General features: G+C 35.1%; 1 protein-coding gene across 3 annotated transcripts in view; it reads left to right on the forward strand.

Annotated features, from left to right (window-relative positions):
- GOPC (golgi associated PDZ and coiled-coil motif containing) overlaps positions 1–20,460 on the forward strand; it is a 41,643-nt gene extending 21,183 nt beyond the window's left edge. The window contains exons 3-9 of one of the 3 annotated variants that reach the window (XM_045071092.1): positions 605–628; positions 3,986–4,161; positions 5,181–5,346; positions 7,881–7,976; positions 9,441–9,605; positions 12,257–12,437; positions 20,077–20,460. In XM_045071092.1, the coding sequence (XP_044927027.1) occupies positions 605–628; positions 3,986–4,161; positions 5,181–5,346; positions 7,881–7,976; positions 9,441–9,605; positions 12,257–12,437; positions 20,077–20,087 (819 nt within the window). In that variant the 3' untranslated portion in view covers positions 20,088–20,460. Of the gene's footprint in view, positions 1–604; positions 629–3,985; positions 4,162–5,180; positions 5,347–7,880; positions 7,977–9,440; positions 9,606–12,256; positions 12,438–15,822; positions 18,854–20,076 lie in introns of those variants that run through there. The other 2 variants (XM_004740081.3, XM_004740082.3) reach the window with 2 other exon arrangements.
- Positions 20,461–20,982: the final 522 nt, after the last annotated feature.

Below are 20,982 nucleotides of genomic sequence, written 5' to 3' on the forward strand. Positions count from 1 at the left end.
TAAGTGTGTACTGTGTGCCAGACACTTGTTTGTAGGACACAGCAATAAGACAGGTACAGTTTGGGAGAGCCAGGAGATGAAATGATGATGATGATAGTCATACATTTTTAAGTTTTACTTGATTTCCATTAATTTCATTTGATTGGGTTTCTAATATTGATGTTAGAATTTATTTAACTGAGTATTTATTTAAACGTTTTAAATTTAGAAATTCTATGAATCTTAAGTTAGTAACCTTGTTCTGTTTAAATGAAATGAGTCAGATTTCTCGCTGCTTCTTTGGGATGTTTGATGGTAACGTTGAGAAACAGTGTACTTTTTCACTAGAAAAGCATTTACTTTCAGTTTTAACATTAGATCTGAAACAGGGTGCTATAGTGGAAAGGCACTGAAGCAGTTAAGTTGACGAATTTTGGTGAAACAAGCAGTTTTAATCTAACACTATAGAGTTACTATTGCTTATGGATTTGCAAGTATATTTGTTCTAATGAACTTTTACCCCAATGATGTTCAGCATACAGAAATTTTCATTATAATGATTATACCACTAGATACATTCATTTGATATTTTTCTAATTATCAAACTTTTTTCTTATATCTTAAGTCTGTCCCCTCTGTGGAGGAGCTGGTAAGTATGTTGTTTCTGTTTTGTGTTAGTATGTCATGCTGAAGTGTTCTTAGTGTCTTACTTGCATATTACATGTTGTCACTTTGTATTTGGAAATGATATTCATGATAGTTTCTAAATCTGCCAGTACCTGAAAAGTTTGCTCTTTTCTCACTGCTCGTTGTTAAAGATTTTTATTTTGTTTGGGATTTGTAACCATTATTTGCAGAACCCATTAATAATTGACAACTTCTGAGCCTTGTAACTTGCTCAGACCTCTGCTTCAAAAGAGCAGTTGGTTTTCTCACTTGAGTGTTTGGAAGTTACATTAAGCAGATCTAGGTTTTTCCTCTTTTTCTATTTGAGTTTATCCCCAGAGAAAGAATGTGCATGTTGGTTTCTTATTCACCCACTGCATGTATTGTAACTTTTTAGCAGTCTTGGAATAATGGTATGGCTTTTGAAACAACTGATTTTTGAAACTCTTTACCAGAACTTATTTTAGAAAATATCAATATATAAATTCTTAATACTTTCTCACTATCCTAACCTAATCAAGTTCCAGTTTGTCTTATGGCTTTATTTCTTGTGGTTCTCTGAGTAGAAAATGAGCTTCTATTAAACAGTTTAACGAAAGATACATATTTTTTCTTTAAAACAAAAAGTGATTAACTTCAGTTTTCTTAGACCTGTTTGTGCTTGCAAATATTATTTTCAGGCCTGAGAGTTTGTCAGATTCATTAGGGGTTTGAATCATGAAAGCAAAATGGTGCTTAGGCGTTTCTTAGATTTCATTAATATTGTATAAATAGCTCATCAAAGTAATTTTAAGTAGATACTTCTCAACATAAAGTTTATTTAGTCCATAAACCAAAGAATACTTGCTCTTCTGGAATTCTTTTTCTGAAACAAATAGGATTAACATAAGTAAATTTCATAAAAATGATTTTTGTTCATGTCATCTAAACTGTGGGGTTTTTTTTTTTTTTTTTGGAACTGATACTTGCCTTTTAGGAAATAGGTTCTGAAATAAATTGTGATTTTAATAATTCCAAGGTTGTTGTAAAAGGAGGATTCTAAATTATTCAAAATCTTGAAAAACAGTATCTAGAAATTATGGTCTAATAGTTATTTTTTTTACAGAAGTTGAAAAAGCCTGATAATTAGTTTTCCTCTATTTATAATAACAACAAATTATTTTTAATCAAAGAGGTGATAAATATATCTGCCATTTGGTAATTATTCATTTTAGCTTGTATATTTTTTATGTGTGTTTAAGACTGATACTCACTGCCTTTTATTTGACTATATCATATATTGAGGCTTAGCTGTATCATTTATTGATATACTGTTGTCAAAACAGTAGACCAAAGCAGACAGTTAAATTAGTGCCAAAATATATTCCAGAATTGTTAGAAGTTTGTTTAAATTTGTTTCTCAGCTTCTTAATATTCATAATAAAAAGGGGAATCATTATAATCATCAGTACCCATACAGTAGAAACAGTATCACTTGCCATTTGCTCAAGAGAAACATTTTTTCTGGTGCTGAGCTAGATCTTTATTTATCTCACAAAAGGGACATAGTGAACAGTGTCTTCCACATCTCGTCAACATATACAGCCACATTTTCACAAGATTTATAGATTCTCTGTATCAGCGAGTTGGTAAAAGCAGTTCTGTAAGGCAGAGAAAGGATAAATGGAAGTTTACAATGTTTGGATAGTTTTCTTGATCCAAAAATAACACTTAAAATATCTTGCAATATTTTAACACTTAAAATATCTCAACTTTCAGAAGAGTTTTATTTAGCCACATTTTGTGTGTGTGTGTGTTTGAATTTGACTGCCTTTAGGCAGGATTTTGTACCTTCCATTTTCCACTCTACTTTGTCTTGTATTGGCCTCTCTGTTTTGTGCTTGGGCCCTGAAGTCATTTATGTTAGTCACCCCTGGTTTATAGGAATAGACGTAGGAAGCATTATTTCTCATGTGTAAGCTCGTGATAAAAATTGGATGGCAAAGATTTTGAGGTTTTATACTCTGGCTAACACCTTTAATTCATATACATGGACTATCCACCAAGTGGAATATGGGACGGCATCCTTTTATGAGAGCTAAAATTGAATGTCCAACCTACCTCATAGAAGGCAGGTGAGGCCCTGTTTTCCTCTGCAAACATTTTCATATTTTAACTTCATTCACTTTGGTATATGGACAGGTAGATGAATCAGATCCCTAAATTCAGTGATAATCTATACCATAGATATGCTTAAGTAGAAAAAAAATTTTAATGTGTAAATGTTTCAGTGCATTTGTTACCAGCATTTTTCCATCAAACATTCTTTAAAAAATTAGAGTGTTCTGATTTAAGCAGTGTAAGTTTCTTATAGTCCTCTAAGGTAAATCAGCTATAGAGTCTATCTGTATAATTGAAGGATTTTGACTTGTTTATAGAATTACTGCATTAGGAATGCCTGGGTGGCTCAGTCTGTTAAATATCTGCCTTTGACTCATGTCATGATCCCAGGATCCTGGGATCATGTTCCCATCAGTCTCCTTGCTCAGCAGGAAGCGTGCTTCTCCCTCTGCCTACCACTCTCCCTGCTTGTGCTATCTCCCTAATAAATAAATAAAATCTTTAAAAAATAAAAAAAGTTTAAAAACAACATCAACAAAAACAGCAACAAAAAAGAATTGTTGCGTTAAAGTTAATTAAATGTTTGGATGCAACCACCAGAATGATTATTTTTATTTTAGTTTAGTTTCTTGAGACATTTTTAGAAAGGAAATAGAGAGCTGATGTAATTATTCATTGAAGCCACTCCTATTAGTATATTATGATGTGAGCTTAGAGAAGACTAATTCTCTTCGTATCCTCAGTGTCAAAGTACCCTAAAGCATGGAATTATCTTATGTGGAAGTGGTCCCGACACCTTCTGGGACTAGTTAAAAAGAATTGGATCCACATCTTTGTTTTTATGTTCCATTTTATAGAAATGAAGTAACTTTTTTTTTTTTTTTTTTTTTTTTTTTTTTTTAAAGATTTTATTTATTTATTTGACAGAGAGAGATCACAGCAGGTAGAGAGGCAGGCAGAGAGAGAGAGAGGTAAGCAGGCTCCCTGCTGAGCAGAGAGCCCGATGCGGGACTTGATCCCAGGACCCTGAGATCATGACCTGAGCCGAAGGCAGCGGCTTAACCCACTGAGCCACCCAGGCGCCCCTGAAGTAACTTTTATTACATGCTTTCATTGTTGGTATTATAGACTGTGTGCGCTTTTACGTATTTTGAGGAACATGGTCTGTTACCGAAAAGCCTTAAGAGTATTTTCATTGCATTGCACTTTTTTGTATTTGTTTTTGTTTTAATGAAAATAGGAGAGAGAGCTTGAAGCAAACAAAAAAGAAAAAATGAAAGAAGCTCAACTTGAAGCTGAGGTGAAGTTGTTGAGAAGAGAGAATGAAGCTCTTCGAAGACACATAGCTGTTCTCCAGGCTGAAGTTTATGGGGCAAGACTGGCTGCTAAATACTTGGATAAGGAACTGGCAGGAAGGTGTGTAAAAATGAGTACCTTGTACTCTGAGGTAACAAATTGGATATTTAATGATGTTGATTCTTACCTCTTGTAGTAAATGAAACATTAATCTTTAAAAAGTTATTTTATAGTTGGGTATAGCTTATTGTTATTACTGATAGCATTATATACTGCAGATTTATTTAGCTTTACTACATAAGTGTTTCTGGTTTACACACACACATTGATAGGAACTTATTTTGAAACGCTAAAAACTCTAGATCTGCACTTTTCAGCCATTTCCTGCCTCGAAACCATAAAAGATGATGTTCACATGTACAGCATGACTTTCGTAAGGAATTCTTTCTATGATTATTGAAATGTTATCTTTTTTGAACCTCCAAACACATTGGAATGGCAGTGACTTTATCATAATAATACAGAGTTCTGCTTGCATTAATTTTTTAAAGTTAATTATCCACAGACTTTGGTGATTTATTATTTTTGGTAAATACATTTTTACTCATTGTTTTGATACCACATTAAGAACTGATGTGGAGCAAATAAAAGTAATTTATATCACGCTAAAGTGACCATTTTCTGACTTACCATATTTAAAATAATGATTTTGTAAAAAAAAAAAAAAAAACCTCATTAAAAGAAATGTTTTTGTACAGTTAGACTCTTATAAAGACCTAATATACAATAGTATCTGAGTTTATTGACCTACCCTGATGGTGTGCAAGACGTGAAACATGGTCATTGACATTAGTCTCAAAAATTGTTTTGAGATGTATTTGAATTAAGTATATGATTAGAAAAGGTCTCATTCATTCTTTTTTAAAGAAATTAGTTCTCTCTCAAAGACATCTGTTCTTTTCAGACTTTTGGTATTTTACAAATCTGAGAGAACTCAGGAGCTTCCTAAAGGGATTAGTTTTATTACTAACAGGTTTATGCAAAAGCTACTTGTGTTCAGTAGTTTTTCTGAATTCTCTCTGTAATAAAAATTATAATAATGAAAAACTAACTGAATTAACTCTTTTCTCAATATAAAGGGTCCAACAAATACAATTACTAGGACGAGATATGAAGGGACCAGCTCATGATAAGCTGTGGAATCAGCTGGAAGCTGAAATACATTTGCATCGTCACAAAACTGTGATCAGAGCCTGTAGAGGACGTAATGACCTGAAGCGACCAATGCAAGCCCCCCCAGGCCATGTATGTTTGCTTCATTACTCTTTCTTACTCAGTCTCTTCCTTTTTCCTTTAGTCAGAAGTCCTTACCATGTATTTTATTCTAGTGGTATTTAAAGCCATTATTTTAAAGGGGAAAGTAGAATTAAATGTATTTAGAATAGATACATAAAGTTCTTGGTTGACTTACCCTGAAATGCCCTGAAAGTGATATTTCTGAAAACTGAACTGTTGCTAGCAAAGACCTATTGCTCATGCTTTGGCTCAAATTTCAGAATTTTCCTGGATCATGATTATGCATATTTAAATTGTTTTTTAAAGCTTAGCAGAGAACATTACTAATTTGTCACTAATAATTAATTTAAAATTATTAATTTTAATAAATATTTTTAAGTAAATTGATTAATAGATTGGCAGTATTTGGGAGGTAGTTCTTAAAGAAATTTTTGGTAACTAGATTCTACTGTAGTTTTTTCCACCTGTTTGGTCTTGAATTAAGATGGAATTTGAGATCTGTGTCCAACTGTCTGCATCTGTAGCCACCAGTGTACAGGGCTTTTCTATCTGAATAAATCTTGATTAAATTTCATTACTACACCTGTCTGAAAATATAAGCCCTTCCGTAATAAAAGTATGTCTGACTCCTTCCCAGTGGCTTACATGTCTTAGTACCAGATAAACCATGGCCTCAAACAAGTTCAAGTATTTGTTGCCTCTGTAAAGATTATTGTGAGAAGAATTGACATGTACATGAAGTTGGTGAGAGAAGAGTGGGGATTACAGTAAGCACTTATGCCATTGTCTTCTCTGGCACATGGGGGACCATTAAATTCCAAGCAGTGGCTAGACAGCAAAAGGTATTTCATGCTACCTAAAGGATTATGAACTTTTTCCTGATAATCATGGGATTTTTAATAAAATGGTAGACTCAAGATTTAACATTATTTTGACAGATTACTTTGGCATAGTGAAGAGAATATATTGGGAGAGGGCCTACATGAGAAAGACACAGTGGTAACCTGAGGAGAAAGTGATGAATGTAGGGGGGGTATATTTGAGAGGAAGGGTAGCTTTGAGAGAATTAGAATCAAGAAGAGTTGGGGGCACCTGGTTGGCTCAGTCAGTAGAGCTTGTGACTCTCAAACTCAGGGTCATGAATTCAAGCCCCACACTGGGTGTGGAGCCTATTTAAAAAAATAAAGAAGAAGAATCAAGAAGACTTGGTGATTAACTGCTTTTGGTTATGTGGCTAAATGAGAAGGAAGAGTATAGGTTTTTGGTGCAGGCAGTTGAGTGAGATGATGGCATTCACTGATAAAGCAAATAGAGGAAAAGGAAGATTTGAGGGAGAAATAGGAGATTTGTTTTCGACATGTAAATTTGAGGTGCCATTGGGACAAACAAAATATATCCAGTTGACTATATGACTCTGGAATTTAGGAGAAGTCTGAGTTGAAGAAATATTAGGTAAATCACCTATCTGTTATAATCAAACTATGGAATTGATTAAATAACCCAGGGAAGTATATAGAAAATAAAAAATATAGGAGGCCAGGGATGGAAAGAAACTTCTAGGGAGTGAGGGAAAGACATGGATCACTGAAGAAGGGAGTCTGAAATGAAGCTGTCAGATATAATCCATCTAGTAAAGTAATGTAATAGAAACCAAGGAAAAGAAGGTTTCACGAAGGGGTTAGTGAACAGTATCAACTTTCCACAGTGTTTAAGTAGGATAGTGACTAAAATTTATACATTGGATATAGTCATGTTGGTTGCCAGTGACTGTAGAGAAGACAGTTTTAATAGAACAGGTCGGCACAAAACCCTAATTACAGTGACTGAAATAATGAATGTGGGAGGCAAGGAAGTAGATATCATAGGGATTAACTTTGTGTGAAGGTTAAGGTAAGATGGAGAGTGGTAGCTAAAGAAGATAGTAGATAATTAAAGGTTTTTATTTTGTTTTATGTTTTCACATGGTTGGTATTCAAAGCTGGAAGAGGCTTAGAATTTGTTTATGTGCTGGATGGGGAGGAACTTAGCAGAGAAGGAAAAAGTAAAGGTACCAGAGAAAGGTTAATTATGGAGCAAAGTCTTTTATTTAAGAGATAGACTCCAGAGCTCAACAGAATGAAAAGTAATTAATGATTCAATTGGCAATTTGTTTTTTAATTCTGCAAATTAGTTAGAATGATCTTTATGATATTTTCTAGTAAAAATAAACATCTTACTACTTTTATTTTTTGAAGATACTTGCTTATCAGCTAATTCCTGGCAATAGTTTCCTTTGTAATGTCCTATAATTTAAAAGGAGATGAATCAATATTAAAGAAACTAACAGAAACATGAGAAAATCATCCATCTGTTTCACTAAATTAACGGAATTACTATTTTCATTTTACCATTTTATCTGTTAATTTTTTTCTTAACACTTTACTGTGTATCCATTCCAGGAAATTAATGAAGATTTCTAAAAGCGAGTTATATAGCTTGGGTTTACTCTATTTGATATATCATTTAAGTAGTACTAATTTTTCTTCTTTTTTTCCCCCATTAAGGATCAAGACTCTTTAAAGAAAAGCCAGGGTGTTGGTCCAATTAGAAAAGTTCTTCTCCTTAAGGAAGATCATGAAGGCCTTGGCATTTCAATTACAGTAAGAAGTGGTGCTTCCAGTCTCCTTTTCTGTAGTTAACTAGGATAATTGTGCTCCTGTGTTGGACATCCTTGGGAAGCAAAGTATTCTGGATATATTCTCTAAATAACTAAATTTGTTCCCCTGGGCAATACCATTTTTGTGTAAACTTTTTGTATGTAAATCTTCCTAATGACTATTAAGTATTACCTCAGTAAAATTATTACTTTATTAAGCATAATTTAGCATTTTCACTATGACTGGGGTTATAGTTTTATACAATATACTCTGATTGCCTCTAGGACCTTTGAGAATAGGTATGATTGTTTTCTTCTATGTTAAATGACTCCAGATTGTATTGTTCTTTTCTCTAGAGTATGTGTTACCTTTCTCTTGACTCCTTTCTTTGTTGTCAGATTTCAGTGGCTATTGAGTCCAAATATTCTTCCTTTCTAAATTTGGTGCCTTTATAAACAGTTGTCTTGGGCAGCATTTCTGAGATCAGCTATTATAAAGTACATATATTTGGAGTCATTTTGCTGTCCTTAGAGTGCTTAGAGTAAGAATGAATAAGATGGGTTACCCTGTTTTTCATTTGGTAATAATTAGATACTGCCTAAGTTTTTTTGCTTTTTGGTACTGCTTAATACAGAAATATTTTTTATCATAAGAAGTTTACCTGTCAAGTTTATATACAAGTTATGTACAAGTTTATACCTTGACAGGTAGAAACCTGTCAAGTTTATACCAGTAAATAGGTATTTATTGAATACCTACCTGTCTTTTTGAATGCACTGACATTAAAGATCATAAATTTTAGAAGAAATAATAACATATATATATATGTTATATATATACACACACACGCACAAGCAATATGTATATATGTACATATACAATTGTATACATACACACAAATAATACGCATATATATGCATACACAAATAATTATAACACAAGCTAAAAAGTGAAAGGTACCAAATAACTGCATTTCATCAATTCTTTGTTGCATATTTTCATATTTTAATATCTCTGAAATTCAGATTCTTACACTCTTTCAGTGATTTTTGTAGTACGTAAAATAATGCTAAGTCATATAGTGATTTAGATTTGATAAAATCTAGTAGTGCTAAGGACTATTAATATGTAAAATACTTTTATTTATGTTTGAAAGAGTTTAGCTGACTATAGTTTTTTCATTTGGTGTTTGTTTGGTTTTTTTTTTTTGACTTTGGAATGTGTTTTAGAAAGCACATTTGGAATGTGTTTAGAAAACATGTATGTTATCATTTTATTCAGAGATAACTTTGATACTAGTAATAATATATTTACCATTACCTAAGTGGCAAATAATATTTTAGTCAGTATTTATACAGGATAGATGCTTACTGAAATGTATTTTTAAGATGTTTTATTGTGAAAATAGTAGAATAGTCTATGACATACAAAGGGTAAACTAATTGACCACCTTTTTTTTCCGGGTAGGGTGGGAAAGAACATGGTGTTCCAATTCTCATTTCTGAGATCCATCCAGGGCAACCTGCTGATAGATGTGGAGGACTGCACGTGGGAGATGCTATTCTGGCTGTTAATGGAGTTAACCTAAGGGACACAAAGCATAAAGAAGCTGTAACCATTCTTTCCCAGCAGGTAAGTTTCTGTTTTGCAGTTAAAACTGGATCTATCAATTGTTTCTTCTCGAATTTACTGAATATTTTATACTTCCTGTACTTAAGGCTTTTCAAGTAGTAAAGTGTTTTTATACAGACACTAGTTCCCTTTGATTTGGGGCTTTTATAGAAGACATTCAGCCAGATTTACTGAAGAAGATTTTGTTTGCCCTTTTCCACAGCTGTGTAACTTTAAGCAAGTTACTTAATTCCTCTGCTCTGCTACGGTGTCCTTATCAGAAAACTGTAAGGGTTATGTATGTTGATTCATATAAAGTGCTCAGGACAGGACCTGGTACTTGGAAAGCAAAACATCATTAATGACTAAAACACTACAAATAGAAGGTATAGAAAACGTAATGCTAGAAGCCAACTGATTTTACAGACGTAAATGTTAGAACTGAAAGGGTCCTTAGAAATCATTTAGCCCAACCCTCTTATTTAAAATGAGTAAACTGAAAGTTCTTAGGGATTAAATGATTTGGTCAAGGTTGCAGAGAAAATAAATTAGAGTTGGGATTCATACCCACAAGTCTTATTTGCTTCCAAGTTTTTTTGTTTTGTTTTCCTTTTTTCCTTCAAAAAGAAGGTTGAAGAAATTAGATTTTGATAGTACATTGAGATGTTTGTTGGATCATAAATGTAGAATTGAATCTCAAAGTTGATAGTGAATTTATAGCTTATGTGGTTCAACTACACATTGTATAAATCTCTACAGTATCACTAATTAAATATTTATATTAAAGGGGGGACTTGTTGATAAAGTAGTTCATTCTGTTACTGTACATTGCTGATTTTTAGGAAGTTCTTCCTCATATTAAGCCTAAAATCTATCTGCATGACTGCCACCCACGGACCTAATTCACTTTATGGAAGACTACCGCATTAGTCCATCTCTCTCCCCCAAGTGGTATTTATAAGCATTATCTGCTAAGAGAGAAATCAAAATGCAACCATAACCTCTTTTAGTTGGTGTTTTCTCAACCCAACTTGGCCATATCTGGTGGCATTAAGAGTGAGATGAATGGCAGCTATGGTAAAGGAAATACAAACAGGCAGTCACAAACTTTTAAGGAAATGCTAAGCGTGTATTAAAATTTTGAAAGATAAACATCCGGGAAAGCAGCGCACCAAAGATACTGACTTAGGAAGTGACAGTGAAAAATGTCATGCTTTCTTTGGAGCAAAGGCAGGCCATAATTTGCAAATACCAGACTTGTATGTAGTGACTGTAGTCTCTTATTAAATGACTTGGAATGTTTTTTATTTTTATTTTTTTAAAAGATTTTATTTATTTATTTGACAGAGAGAGATCACAAGTTGGCAGAGAGGCAAGCAGAGAGAGAGAGAGAGAGGAGGAAGCAGGCTCCCCGCCGAGCAGAGAGCCTGAGGCAAGACTGGATCCCAGGACCCTGAGATCATGACTTGAGCTGAAGGCAGAGGCTTAACCCACTGAGGCACCCAGGCTCCCCTGGAATGTTTTTTAAACATAAAATAATCTGTAACTTTTTACTTGAATATAAGTTTTTTTTAAAGAATAGCAGTTCAGGGGCGCCTGGGTGGCTCAGTCAGTTAAAAGTCAGACTCTTGGCTTCGGCTCAGGTCATGATCCTCAGGGTCCTGAGATCCCGCCCCACATCAGGCTCTGCACTCAGTGGGGAGTCTGCTTGAGATTCTCTTTCTCCCTCTCCCTCTGTACTTCCCCTTGGCCTGCACTTTCTCTGTCTCTAAAATAAATAAATCTTAAAAAAAAAAAAAAAAAAAAAAGAATAGCAGTACAATTACTACATTTATTTATTTAAGTAATCTCTATCCTCATCATGTACTTGCAACCCTGAGATCAAGCTTCATGTGCCTCTTCTGACTGAGCCAGCCAGGCACCCCCAAATATGATACATGTAGTCCAGTAGAAAGAACAAGGACTTTGGAGTCAAATTTTTGTTTTTCTGACTTACTTGCTCATTATGTTGGAAAAATTATCTGCTCTTTCCAAAGCTCATTCAGGTTTCTCATTCATGTAAAAGAGACTGTACTATAGTAGGGTTATTCTGAGGATTTAAGGATATAGTTTCGCATAATAAATAAAATAACTATTATAATAATTGCTGTTAACATTATGTTACTCAGGAAAAGTTAAGTAAAGGCTCAAGACCTATTCAGTAAGAAATAAGAAATCATTTTCTAGAGGTTTCTTGAATTAGTCAAGGAAAAGTTTGTGTGATGCCCTTAAGTGCAACTTTAATATGACCACTTAGGTGGATTCACTATGTCAAGTACAAAATGGCAGAATAACTTCTAAACTGAACATTTGTTCTAAAATTTTATAAGTTGAGTAGTTAAGCATTCATTTTTAGTGGTCTGTTAGCAAAAATACTGTGACTGGTACAAAGAGCTACTGTATTATTAAAAGGAAGTTAGGATTCATGGGGTTGGTCTGGACGTGATGGCCTTTGTGTGTTTTTCTTATCTTTTGAGAGTCTAGAATTTCATTATTTGTTATCTTGAAAGGAGCTACATTTGAAGTCATACTTACTACTTCTCATGCCTATTACACATCCCAAAGAATTTGGAAACCATTTTCTGAGTATAATTATAGTAACTTGATTTCCTCATTTTCTTTCTTAACTTTAGAGAGGAGAGATTGAATTTGAAGTAGTTTATGTGGCTCCCGAAGTGGATTCTGATGATGAAAATGTGGAGTATGAAGATGAGAGTGGACATCGCTACCGTTTATACCTTGATGAGTTAGAGGGAGGGAGTAATCCTGGTGCTAGCTGCAAAGACACAAGCGGGGAAATCAAAGTGTTGCAAGGTAAAAATTACTCTAAAAGTTATTAATGTATTTATCATTAGCAAACTTTTAAAATGCAAAATTTTAGATTTCTTCAGTAATAATCTTTTAATGATGGGAAATCATCATTAACAAATTGAAGCTCTCCTTTGCTTATAGTTTAATTGCATACTGGTCACTGTGCCAAAATGTTACTTACATAGAAGTTTCTTAGGTTCATCTTGGACTTTAAGATAAGTGTATTACCAGTTACTGAACTCCAAATGATCCTTGAAAAATAAAAAAATAAAAATTCAAGTGTTCTGGATTCTGAAATAAAGACTGATATATATGCCTTTTAGAGTAGATACACATCTTACTGTCATCTTGCTGTGTTAATGCAGATTCTTCTTTCATAATACAATGATTTGTAGACTAATATGAATATGTTATTAGACCATTGTCTTATGATTATTATGAGAATCAGGATATGTGATCTTGAGGATTTTTGGTTTAGTTCCTTTGCTATTATTTACACATATTGTTCAGAGAAATTCTAGCTCTTTCTTGTACATAGAGCAGTGGTTCTTAAATTGTGATCTGTGAATCTCTGGAGGTCTCTGAAGACTCTTCAAGGGAATTCCTGAGATAAAAACTTTATAATAGGGGCATCTGGGTGGCTCATTCCGATAAGCCTCTGCCTTCAGCTCAGGTCATGATCTCGGTATCCTGCGACTGAGACCTTCTTTCTTCTCTGAGCTCCCTGCTCAGCAATGATTCTGCTTCTCCCTCTGCCCTCCCCCCCCCCCGCCCCCTGACTCATGTGCGCGTGCTCTCTCTCAAATGGATAAATAACTCCCTCTGCAAAACTGTTCATAATAATGTTAAAATCTTATTTCTGGTTTTTTTTTTTTTTTTCCTGAGTTGATATTTGCACTGATGGTGCAAAAGCTGTGGGGTAAATTCCTGTTTCCTTAGTATGAATCAAGGCGGTGGTGCTACTCTTAAAGTAATCATCGTTTCTTTCTTGCCATCTTCTCAGAGTAAAAAACAAAAAGAAAGAATAATAAAATGCCAGTTTCATGAAATAGTAAAACGGTTCATTTTATTAAATCTTGACCCTTGAATGCATGTCTTTTTTGTATTGTGTGTTATGAGATGAGAAGTATACGTAAAGCACTGAGTCTGCATGCTGAACCAAGATGATGGTCTCAAAGAAAAGCATTCAAGTGGTTAAGTAGCTGGCTAAACTGGCCATTTTTTTCATGGAAGACAATTCTGACTTGAAGAATGACTGACAAATTATGTTGTTCAGACTCTTTGGCAGCCATTCTCTTCCAAAGGAACAAGATGGGGCACCTGGGTGGTTCAGTGGGTTGGGCCTCTGCCTTCGGCTCAGGTCATGATCTCAGGTCCTGGGATCGAGCCCTACATTGGGCTTTGCATAGCAGCAGCCTGCTTACTCCTCTCTCTCTGCCTACCTCTCTGCCTACTTGTGATCTCTGTCAAATAAATAAATAAAATCTTTTTAAAAATAAATAAAAAATAAAAATGAAAGGAATAAGATGAGTCCATCATTTCAGGGAAATAACTGATAGTGTTTATTGCCAGTGACTGAATTTCAGCTTTCAAGTTACATTGAGAATTTTGTAAGACATTTATCAGTCACCATGAGCTTGACAGCTTTCCAACACTACACTTATATAATAAGATTGGTGGTGATGTTAATAAATGTGATTTTTTTTTTTGATATAGTAAAAATGAAAAATCTCAACTTTTGGAATTGCTATATAACTCAGTGATCTAATATTATTCAAAAGACCAGTGTAATATGTTAAAAATCCTGCATGGCTAAAAGAGTCATTCAAATAGCAATATAGACAAGTGGATTTTAACATAACAGTGTGAACCGCTCAATTCTGTGGCGAGCAATTTTGGTATAATATCAAAGAAGAAAATTGACAGCTGAAAAGCCTATTAAAACTACTCTTCCCTCTTCCAACTGTGTATCTTTATGAGGGTGAGCTTTTTGTATACTTGTAATAGATTGAGCAGAGGCGAAAAAAAAAAAACAGCTATCTTCGATAAAACCAGACTTTATTTTTTTTAAAAGATTTTGTTTATTTTCTTGACACAGAGGGAGGGAGAGCATAAGCAGGGGGAGCAGGAAAGGAAGAAGCAGGCTCCCCGCCGAGCAAGGTGCCCAATGCAGGGCTCAATCCCAGGACCCTGGGACCATGACCCGAGCCCAAGGCAGATGCCTAACCAGCTGAGCTACCCAGGTGGCCCTAAAGCCAGACTTTAAGGATCTTTGCAAAATTGAAAATAAGTCATAATTTTTTTTAGCTCTCTCAGAAATTCTAATTACTAATATGGTAAACATCAGTAACTCACACAACATTAATAAACCACATAAACAAAACTCTTTGGAATCCACAGTACTAACTAAGAATGTGAGGCCATCTTGAAAACCAAAGATGAGAATTTCTGGCATAGAGTTATATAGTGAACTGATGAACTAATGTTTTTGTGGTAAACCTGGATTTTATTAATTATCTACACGTAGACAGCAATAGCAGTTGTGTTCTCCCCATACATCTTGAACACAACTATTGTGGCAGTATGTCAAAACTGTACACTCTTGGGCTGCATTCCTTACGATTTCATTGTCCTTCAGCCTTTCTGCTATTTTCTGTCTGGATCAGAAGGCTTCTTCCTTTTTTTTTTTTTTTTTGCAACTGAGGCTAAAAGACTTCTCTGTCACCTGTGTAAACTACAGACCACTTAAAATATGACTCATATAACCACAATGTATGCTTTTATGATTTGTTACTATTAATGGACTCAAATCACAAAAAATGTATCCATTGGTTACTGTTGAGTAAGTGTCCATACTTCATAGCTCACTAAATAGATGACATAATCAATTCTAATCTATTTGTAAGCCCAGTGTCTATTTTTTAGATTAACCAAAGTTTGTTTTAGATTGTATCTGGACATTGTCTTGCCAGCAACTCTGATTTTTAGCAATAAGCTAGTCTTTGCCTCAGTGCACTGCAATTAAATAATCTGAAAGCAAAATGTAAAAGAAACATGTAGTTGGTTATTATATATTTGTGTAAGTAGAACTTAACTGAATTTTATAATTGTGTATATTCGAAGTTTCATGGAAAGTCTGATAGGAAATTACATATAATTTTTTGATAGGTCCAACAGAGAATATGAAAAAATATGTACAGTGTTTGCTCTCTGCCAGAAGAAGGAAGAATCCCTTTGTCAGAAATTACTAACTTGATTAATTTAGGGTCCCATTATTTGCCTCATTACTATTAATAATTATAGTGGGCATTCCTTTGTCTTTGCTCAATAAAGCTACAAGATTTTTTTTGGACTAGAAAGTATCTGCTTTTTTTTCTCCTTCCTTCAGGGTTTAATAAGAAGGCAGTAGCTGATGGACATGAAAATGGAGACCTAGGAACTTCAAGTGAAACTCCCGTAGAAGACAGTGCTTCTAAACTAGATGATCTGCACAGTCTGTATCACAAAAAATCATACTAAATTGACTGTATCTCCGGACAAGATTGTTGATCAGACTCTTCTGAGTTTGGGGCACTAGGGAAACGGTGACAAAGACTATACAAGATCAAGGGAGGCTTGTAGCCTAAATGACAGGCGGGTACCTCAGGGCTTCATGTGAACAATTCTAAATGCGTAAAACTCTCGGTTTTCTGTGGTATACCATAATTAGCTATTGCATGTAAAGCGACTTTGATTTTCTTAAAATTGTAAAGTACCAAAGCATGTTTCCCAAAGGGATATTACTAGGCTCTTAAGTACCAAATGAAGCACTACTGTTTTATTTGGCTCCTTTTCCATTTAGTAGAAGGACCGTGCTAACCAGAATTTTATAAGAAATAGCCTTTAAATACAAGAGAATAAATGAATTCATTTATTATATATTCCAGAATGTTAAGTGTGGTATTTCAGAGACAGAACTTAACTCAATGAATTGCAGAAATGTAAGCTTGACTTAATTTTTTTTTAATTAAAAGAATGGTTTTAGTTTTTTAATTTAATTTATTGTGCATCCTGATACCTAAATCAGTTCTTAATGATCATTTATTGTAATGAGTTTGCCTTTCAGCTTTATTCAATGCAGTACAAAATAGTTTTCTTTAAGCAATCCTTTATCAATCAATGCTGCACTAGAAATACTTTCTCAAAAGTTATTGTACATTATACTTTCCTGGTTTTTGAAAGAAATGCAGATGAGTGTAAAATATCTGTCCTCAATTATGTTATCTGTGTGCATGGTATTGGAGCATTACATTATTAATGTTTGGACTCCAATGGTTTTTTTTTTTTCTGGGATCCACAAAAGACAGTTTTATACATTTTGAGTTGTTCATAAAGTTTGTCTTGTGATAGTCTTGGTACTTAACGATACATTCTCCTGGCAGTAAAAACTTAGATTTGTCAGTGAAATTACATTGCGTCTACACAGCAGTTTTCTCTCAAAGTAACTTATTTGCCAATCATTTAAAAAGCGGAGGACGTTTTGATACAGTAATTGTTCGGGTTGGCTTTTCATCTCAGTGTTTGCTTGATGAAAGTGCTGTCATTCACAAACTACAGATCTGTTAATTATCTTATCCTGGGATTAAGCCCTGGAGGGAGCCTGCTTTTACAGCTTTGCAGGCTACTGTACCCTGCTGGGCAAAGTGAAAACATTGCATTTAAAGAGGTGATAGTTTTGCCAATATCACTGATTTTTTTAAAGGATATACATTTAAGGGGATATTAAGTGGGGGACAAGCCTACAAAGGCTTTTAGAGTATTACCAGTATCTTCATGTCTAATATTCAGATGTTATGTGATATATATAACACTTTTTTGTTGTTTATCCTAGATGCACTATATATTTGTTCATAGGTAAATCTGTACAATGTATATACTTTCTTTGGTGGTTTTGCTATTTATAAATTTTATGTTTTAACTGTTGCTCATTTATGGTTTGTTTTGGGTGGTTCTGTTCATCTGTATATCACCATGTTAGTTTTTAATAGAAATGCACTTCATAGTGTATATTGTTACTGATATTAAATACATTGTTAGAGTAACGTTGCCTCCCAGCAAAAGCTAGTATTTAATTGTACAACCAAATAAGCAAGCTCCATGTTATTGTTTGCTCCTGACAGGCTAGGCCTCTTACAAGAAAAAAGAATTTTTTATGCATTCTCCCTACACCAAACACATACCCCAGGCATGACATGAGAACTGCAAGCTGGAGTTGAGCCCGTTTATTCATTTAGCCAAAAAAAATTCCATTGCAGTGTCTCTGAAAACACTTCTGTTGTGACTTGAAACCATGTTCTTGTTTTTTTAAAGCGCAGCCTGGGACGGGAAGACCATGGCAGTTTTCATTTTTGTTTTTTCAGAGAATATCCTGAATCTGCTAGACAGAATCCTTAGGAGATACTAGCCAGACCTTTTTGATTTTCGAGAACAATCTAAAAGCCCATTAAGAGTATTTAAGAGCCTTGAATTAGCATTTCTGTGGCGACGCTGTGTAACATGGATCACGTGGGATGGTTATGACATAAACTCCTTTCAAGGGCTGAAGAGCAGAAGGAAGAATTTCCCAGGTAGTTTAAGATTGCTGAAGTCAGTTCCGTTTTTATTCCTGCTTCACCCTGGTTTGCAAAGTCTGTATGAGAACCCCGTTGCTCAGATGCTACTGTGAGCTTCCTGGCAGGTGTTGAGAAAGTACCCAGTTAGAAGTTCATTTTAGAATGGTCTCTAGGGGATGAGCTAAGGATTACAGATGGAATGAGAAGCAGTTTTTATATTTTCACATTTATAGGGAAGAAATTCCCAACACTCAAGTCTCTCAGACAAAGTCAAACAAACAGCAAAGAAGAGAACTGTTGCAAAGCCATCACAGTTAAAAAGGTAAAAGAAAAATCTGCAAGTACACAACAGAAGAGCTGAGGGAAAATGTTCAACAATGTGAGGGTTATGTGTATGTGTGTATATTTACATTTTAGCCTCTAAAATTCTCTTCTGCAGTATCTGGTAGGAGTCTGATGGAGCAACAATATTTGGGTTTATGAGGCTTGTTAAAACAGGTTTAAGAGAAATGAAAGGTTGTGAATCTTGGTAATTATAACTCAACATCTGTCAAAAGGTAACACGGCTTATGCTTGGTGCTGGTTTTACTCCCCACACAGTGGACTTACTTTGTTTTCATGTTAAGAAACAAAATGCATCGATTCATGTGTAAGTCACACATTATCTGATATCTTTATTATGTATTCCACCGTTCTACTTACTCAGTCTTCCACATAGGGTTGGCCTCAAATCTATAGGATTTACGACAAATATATTATATCTAGTTAAGTTGAGTTTAATATTTTTTTATTAGCCTGTAAATAAAGATGGCATCTTCTACATTAAAATGGTATTGAGCTCATTTTCTTTCTTTCTTTTTTTTTTTTTTAAGATTATACTTATTTGAAAGAGATAGTGAGAGAGAGGGAACAAAAGCGGGGGGAGTGGGAGAGGGAGAAGCAGACTCCCACTGATATTAAATACATTGTTAGAGTAACATTGGGAACCCAATCGGAACTCGATCCCAGGACCCTGGGATCATGACCCGAGCCAAAGGCAGATACTTAACAACTGAGCCACCCAGGCGCCCCTGTATTGATCTCATTTTTTAAAAAATAAACATTTTAAGTTTCCCATTAAATATTTTGGTTTATTTCTGGTAGCCCCTATCATTTGTACTAACAGGCCATCACATCCATGAAAAGGCTGAAACCTAATTACTATAGTTGAACAATTTTTTTTTTTTTTGGTAGAAATTAACTGTGTGATCATAGGAACTGTTTACTCTGGGTCAGTTAAAAACATGGTGGTTGGAAGGAGCTGTCAGCAACTGTGGGGCCAGTGTTTTGTTAGAACTTAGCAGACTAGTCTCCTTGGGTTAATTTTGTGTTACAGATTTTGATATCCGTGTTCTCTAAGAGGATAACTGAAGCAAATTAAAAAAATCCTGTTAGATACCATGTAAGAAGACATTCTTCCATTTTATCATCTGAGCCCATATAGTTGAGAAGTTTCCAAAATAGGTGTAAAATAATTTTTAGAAACATATGTAAACATTATTCTGTTTCATTGCTTCAGAAGTTTTACATATGGTCACTTACGTCAAAGGACTAGGTGTAACATGCGTAGGAATGCCTTTGCTTTGTTAGGGTATTTGAGGTCAATCAAGATAAAGTTACAAATGATATTTTACTCTTAGTATTGATGAATACAAATCACATTTCAGAAAATTACTTGAGTTACCAACATTCAGAAATACTTTTGTCATTGATTATCCTTGATTTAGACCTCATACAATATGCTGTCTGTATGGCAGCTTAAGCTCCCAGCCCACCAAGCAGTTTGGAAAAGCCTTTTCCCCAGAATTCATTTGCATGGATGTTGTTCAGTCTATGAAATGTAAAAGATTATTTACATTTTGGGTGTGTGTGTGTGTATGTGTGTTTTTTACATTTTCGTTTTTAATCAGTGTTCTAGTTTAGGTGGTTTTGTATCTTTTTTAACTAAAAATATTGCAAGTTACGTAGTGCTGTTGGTGCTAAATATTTGTTTGATACTGAATCTTTTTCAGATGTATATTGAGCACTGGAGCCCCTGTGGTGGTGGCCAGGAGAATGCTCTCCCAGATCTCCAGCAGGAGGAGCACACTGACTCCGGGCTCGCCCAGCTGCTGCACTCTGAAATCTATCCCAGCTTCTCCAGCCGCTGCCCGCAGGGACTGATCATGACGGGAGTACTATGACCCCTTGCCTTGGGCTTGAGGACTTCCTGACGGTCTGGCCAGACTCCCACAGGATTATGTTCTGATCTGAGTGGCTTCCTCCCCACCTTCCCTCCTTTAGCTGAGCTCATACCTGCATCGGGGTCTGGGTGCTTCTGGCTTCCCACTAAACCCAGCTTCCTCTCTATTTCCTCACCAGCATTGCTCTCAATAAATCTGTTATGCAGCAGATCCCTTCTTGGTCTTGGTGTCTGCTTCTTGGAAGACCCAGGCTAACACAAGTGGACCAGGAGATGTGAGGAGATAGGTTAATAGATGAGGAACTGGCTTATCTCCCACCCAGAGGCTGAAGAGGATGATCTGATCGGTTAAGTGAGTGGCATGAAGTCATGGCTCAGTTTACTAAATATTTCATAGATGGTGTGCCTGAACTGTGGCCCTTAGAAAGGCCTACCTGCAAAGTTCACCTGTGGCTAGTAATGTAGCAGTTTGGAGTTTAGGAGTATGCCGCCCCTCCCATTCCCTTACTGATAAGAGTGGTTTATTGTGCCTCCTGAAGCCTTTGTACAAACAGTTAGATTTATGTTGGAACACACCTGCCTTCCTTCTGGGAATCTGGAATTTTGATACATGCTAGGCAGGGAGTGCCTCCATGACTGTACCCAGTAAAAACCCTGGACTCCAGGCTTGCCCAGGGTCAGGCAGGCTTCCTGGTGGACAGTATTTTTATGTTACACATCATTGCTGAAGGAATGC

This window comes from Mustela putorius, unplaced genomic scaffold, assembly GCF_011764305.1.
Source record: "Mustela putorius furo isolate JIRA1106 unplaced genomic scaffold, ASM1176430v1.1 tig00003983_pilon_pilon_pilon, whole genome shotgun sequence".
NCBI lineage: Eukaryota > Metazoa > Chordata > Mammalia > Carnivora > Mustelidae > Mustela > Mustela putorius.